Source organism: Erinaceus europaeus, chromosome 13, assembly GCF_950295315.1.
Source record: "Erinaceus europaeus chromosome 13, mEriEur2.1, whole genome shotgun sequence".
Classification (NCBI taxonomy): domain Eukaryota; kingdom Metazoa; phylum Chordata; class Mammalia; order Eulipotyphla; family Erinaceidae; genus Erinaceus; species Erinaceus europaeus.
Window position 1 is genome coordinate 63,399,989 of NC_080174.1, and position 5,735 is coordinate 63,405,723.

The 5,735-nt window shown below is 40.1% G+C and overlaps 1 protein-coding gene across 1 annotated transcript; it reads right to left on the reverse strand.

Annotated features, from left to right (window-relative positions):
* Positions 1 to 1,681: 1,681 nt before the first annotated feature.
* Positions 1,682 to 2,719, reverse strand: LOC103116259 (olfactory receptor 2A12-like). The gene has a single exon (XM_007526117.1). It carries the CDS (start codon positions 2,717 to 2,719, stop codon positions 1,682 to 1,684), a length of 1,038 nt encoding a protein of 345 aa, XP_007526179.1.
* Between the last annotated feature and the right edge of the window lie 3,016 nt (positions 2,720 to 5,735).

Consider the following 5,735-nt stretch of genomic DNA (forward strand, 5'->3'; position numbering starts at 1 on the left):
TATAACAAATAATAGTGATTTTTTAAACAAAAATTACTGATGTGTCATTGATTTGAAATACTATAACATTTTAGAAATACAATGTTATATATTTATGTGATTATAAGGCTGTTTGAGGTTCCTTATGAAAGGAAACCTCTAGGCAGAAGTTAGTTCTGTGCCCTGCAAATTGACTTAGCACTGCATGCCTTGAGGTTTGTAAAATTGGCTGGAGGAGTCTCAGATTGCTAGCATTCTTGTTATAGATATATAGACAGTGGGGTTCTGCACAGTGTGAACATTTTGAAAAATTGCTGTTTTTTAGGTAGAGAAAGAGACCACAGCACCAAATCTTTAAATGTGGTAGGGACTGGGCTTGTACCAGGGTCATTGTATATGGCAAAGCAGTGCACAATACAAGTTATTGATTTTGCCAATCCAAGACCAATTTTGTTCTGTGGTGAGGAATGTGCATTAAGATCACAAGGGTGGGGAGTGTGAGAAAAACAATTCAAGACTTGCAAAAACATCTGTTGCAAAATTGCTCAAATAGTGAAAAATAAAACTAAGCAAATACTTAAAAGGTTAGAGAATTTGGTCAATGAAATATAGTAGATTCAAACACTAGATGAAAAGAATGAGTTAAGCTAATAATAATGAAATGGATCAATGTCAGAAATATTGAGTTCTCTTTAACTTTATTTTATTTGATAGAACAAAGAGAAATTGAAAAGGAAGGGGGTAGACAGGAGTAGAAAGAGATAGAGACAATTGTAGCACTGACTCACCTCTTGTGAAGCATTCCCCCTGCAGGTGGGGATTAGAGGCTTGAATCTGGTTCTTGTGCTTGGTAATATGTACACTTAACCAGGTGCACCACCACCTGGCCCCAAACTATATGTTTATTTATTTTTACAGACAGATGTTGATATCATGCTGTTACTAAATTTTAAAAAAGTCATATAAGAACAAATCTATTCATGGAATACAATTGTATATAAGCAAAGTTGATTGAATCAAGGGAGTGGAGTTTATTCAGCTTCATCTTCAATTAATAATTTTTTTAAAAAGAAAAAATAGTCTCACAGTAAATAAGTATATAGAGGGAATAGATATGCATAGGCATGTAGATAAAAAGATGGCTATATATATGTATACTCTTGTACAGTATACCCATTTTTTACATACTTCTTTTCTCTTAAAATAAAAGTGAGATTTTAAAATGTAAAATCAGGTAAGAGTTTCATAAGCTGAGTGCATCCCAGACTAACTATTAGCCATAATGCTGCACAGATCTGTCCAGAATAATTCTAGTTTAGATTTTACCACACCCAGTGCAAAAACCAGTGGCAAATATTATCTGAAAGTACATGTCAAACAGTAACACTAAGCTGTGCTCTTGCATAATGTTTATCCTTTATGTCATTTTAACCTCTAAATCCTTTCTACTGTAGAAAAGCATGTGTGCATGTGAAACATTTGACTGTGATCATGCTGAATGAACATGCGCTTCCAGAGGTAAGGAGAGAACTAAAGGAAAACAACAAAACAATCATTATGAACCATAAGGGCACAGTCTTTGTAGAAGGAACTCTTTGCTTCTAACATTCAGCTGGGTCTCCGGGTAGTGTCAATTGGAAGTTTACCACTTTCAGGTTAGAGGTGCCCTTACCTTCTTTCACTGCTCACAATCCCAGGAAAGTTATAGATGGTCAGTTTGATGTACTTTGATGATATCACCTGAGCCACATGAAGTCTTTGTAGGACCCTGAACAACTCTGAAAAATATTCTAAGTCTCTGAGCTATCCTATCACCAAGTACTCTCTCAAAGGCACGCTTTACATCCTTGTTCCTGAGGCTGTAGATGATGGGGTTGAGGAAGGCAGAGACAACATTGTAGAAGAGGGCTAGTTTCTTGTCTCTCTCTGGGTCATACCAGGAGCCAGGCCTCATGTACATGATCATGGCTGGCCCATAGAACATAGTGACCACAGTGACATGGGAAGCACATGTGGAGAAGGATTTGAGCCTACCCTGGGATGAGCGAATTCTTAAGATAGAGGCAAAGATACGGACATAAGAGGCCAATATGAGGGAAAGTGGGACCAAAAGTAGGATGAAACCCAGGACAAAGTCCAACCTGTCATTAAAGGATGTGTCTGCACAAGCCAACTTCAGTACTGCAGGGACCTCACAGAAGAAGTGGTTTATTTTATGGGGGCCACAGTAAGGCAGACGCATGGTGAAGACAGTGTAGATCAAGGCCCCACCTATGCTAATGGACCAACAGGCTGCCATCATCTTGATACAAATGGGCCTACTCATGAGTAGGGTATAGTGAAGGGGGAAGCAAATGGCCACATACCTGTCATAGGCCATAATGGCATACAGGACGCACTCAGCAATGCCTAAGACCAAGAAGATGAACATCTGGGCTACACAAGCTCCCCATGAGATGGTCCTTCTTGGACAAACCATATTAACCAACATCTGGGGCACAGTGGTGGTGATATAGCTCATGTCCACCAAGGAGAGGATGCTGAGAAAGAAATACATTGGTGTGTGGAGGTGTGAATCCAAGTAGATGAGGGTGATGATGAGCCCATTGCCCAGTAGTGTGATGAGGTAGAGGAGGAGGAAGAAGGTAAACAGGACTGTTCTGATTGGTGATTCACTGGAGAAGCCAAGGAGGATAAACTCAGACACAGAGCTGTGGTTCTCCTTGCCAAGGCTCTGCATAATGATTTGTCTATGAGAGAGAGGCAAGGATTTCCCAGTTCTGTACTGGACTTCGAGGAAGGAAGAATAGAGTTGATAGAAGCTGGATCACACATATACACACAACTTGAACAGATTTGGTCAAAACTTCATTGATCTGTATGAAAAGACAAAGGACACTAGTGTAATGCTGGTACTGGGAAATAATCCAGCAGATCTGGACTTAGACCTGTAAAAGAATATAGGATACCTTACTGCCCATAGGCTTTTCTCTGGGAACTATACCCACCCATAGAAGACAAGATGTTAGCTAGGTTTGCTTGAGTCAGGGAACCTAACCAACTCTTGGCCACTGCTGAATTCCTTTTTTGTCTCCTTTTTTTAAATCTTAATTTACTTATTAGATAGCGACATGCAGAAAGGGGAGATAGGGAGAGAAACAGAGACACCTGCAGCACTGCTTCACCACTCACCAAGTTTTCCTTCTGTTGGTGGGGACCAGGGGTTCAAATCTGGGTCTCTGTGCACTGTAACATGTGTGCTCAACCAAGTGTGCTACCACTCATCCCTGACACTACTGAATTCTACCAAATGTGGAGAAAAATTAGTATCTGCTGAGAATTTACTTGATGACACTGAGTCTCTGTCAGTAGCTTTGGGGGACACTTCATCAGAGCTAGAATGGTAGTAACCCAAAGTAACAGGGGTCCTGACACTACAGAATACAATGAAATGGTGAAAAAGCAAACATACTGGTAAGCAGATAGGGGAAACATCACAGCTCTGAGCAACTAAGACAGTGATTCTGATTTTATACCTCTAGCTCACCCGGGGGACTGTCTTGAGCTTTGTTTCTTGTGCTTAGATATTTGTGAAATTTTTTTTAATCAAATCATTATAATTAATATTCCAAGGCCACATTTGAAAATTCATGTCTTAATAACTAATAAACATTTCTTTTAAAAAGTCAGTTGGTAGCTGGGGGGGAGGGGAGAAAGAAGAAAATTTATGTCTTCATGATTGTTCCATGGTTATCACTAACCCCATTATATGGCACCCAGCAAGTTTCCTTGCTGTCACTGGGTACAGTCTTACCATTTGTTAGAGATGAAACAGGGTTATGGCAAGGAGCATGTGAAGTTCTGTGTGTCAAAGCACTTATAAAATAAAAATTGTTAGATAGACAAAAAGGGTTAGTTATAAATGGAATGAGTCTAGAAACCAAAAGAACTGGGAGTTAGTCCTGATTCTTTGCCAGATTTGTTTTGTATAACTCTAACCTCCATTTTCAGGTAAGACAGTTGAAATTGATTGCTCCAAAGAAACCTTTTGGCTCTGCTACTTTTTGATGACAGGAACACAGGGCTGGGAACCTGTGGTCTTGTCAGTGCAATGAACATCAAGGGGAAAGCTGAGTCTTAAACTAAACTGCACCACTATTGCATTGGCAGGAGACTCCTGCTGGGAGTTAATAATATAAAACCAAGGCATTGGAGAATACATACATAAAGTATCAGCACACTTGAATCTTGTAGCCTCTTTACCTATTTCCAAGTCTTTAACATGGTCTTAACAGAGAGCATCACCTCCTCCATAGTGGAGACCGCATGAAAATTATCTAGTCTCTGGAAAGTACTGAGTAAATGGTATCCATTTAGATAGTAGAAAGCTATTGTCTAAGAGTAAGGAGGAATTGCAAGAAGAGAAAGACTCTTATCATGGCATTTTCATACATCTGAGGTTCTAAAGCACAGAGTGGAAACATGATTGATTGCCACAGGATGATGAAAGAGCTCTAGAAGATTTAGTTTACTAAGACTGGATGATTCAAAGAAGATGATGCCATGTTTTTTCTTCTACTGGGCTTCAGAGATTACCATTATAGGATAAAAAAAAAAAAAGTTCCAGACCAAGAATATTGAAAAGCAGAGGACTAAGGGAGCTGTGAATTTTGGATCTTGGGAGGAAAGATTTTCTTTGAAAAAGTATTTGCTATTAATAGTATGTTTGTAAGACTTTAAGATAACACCACATCATACCCATCAACTGAGTTTGTAAGGCTTTAAGAAAACACCACACCATACCCATCACCTGAGGTCTGTATCGCCAACTGCCCACCTCCCAAAGACAGCCACAGTAGTTCTCACAAGTCTTAGAAACAGTTTTCAGACTTTAAAAGGAAAGGATTAATCAAATAACATGGCCCAAGGTAAGATAATAAGAGCTATGAGAGGTGAGGTGCTCCTTCGATCAGCTCACACCCCAGACCTGCAAGTCTTCAGTGGTTTCTTCTTGGCCCCACTCCTGATCCACTAACAGCAGATTCTGTTTCAATAAATCATGGTCTTTCTCATGCATCTTTAGTCTAGAGTTTAAGATCTTTCTCACTGGTTCTAGCCAACTTCCAAGCTTATGTGACTGACTAGTACCTCATGGGGACATCTAAGCCATGATGCTAGTAGTGCAAACACCAAAGGGATCCTAGTGTGCAGCTGGAGAGTCCCCTCCTATCTGTCCCAGTTCCTGCAGGCTCCCTGGATTTCTCAGTGCCTGCCATGTATGTCATGCAGAGGCTCAGCTTCTTCTGTTCCAGCTGTTATTTCACCTGCAGAGAGTGCCTCTAATTTCTTCATATCCAACAAATTTTAGGGTCTTGTTTGGGGTTTCCTCCTGCATACATGTATCTTATCTAGCACTCTGGATTCTGTGTCTTGTTTCCCCAGCAATCCTGTTGGGAGATACCATGTCTCTTAGCTTTTCCCACATTGTCTATCTAATAGGGATGAACAGAAAACTTTTGGAGCCCTGTTCTAGTATTTGCTTTCTCTCTTTCAAGATCAGATTTGTATTTTTCTTCTAAGGCTATCTGACTGTACAACCTACCAAGTTCTTTTTAAAAAAGATATTTTATTTTAATTAGAGATAAAGCAAGAACAATGCACACACACAGAGAGAGGGAGAAAGAGAGGGAGAAGAAGAAGGAGAGGGGGAGAGAGAGAGAAGGAGGAGAGGGAGGAGAGGGAGAGGGAGAGGGAGA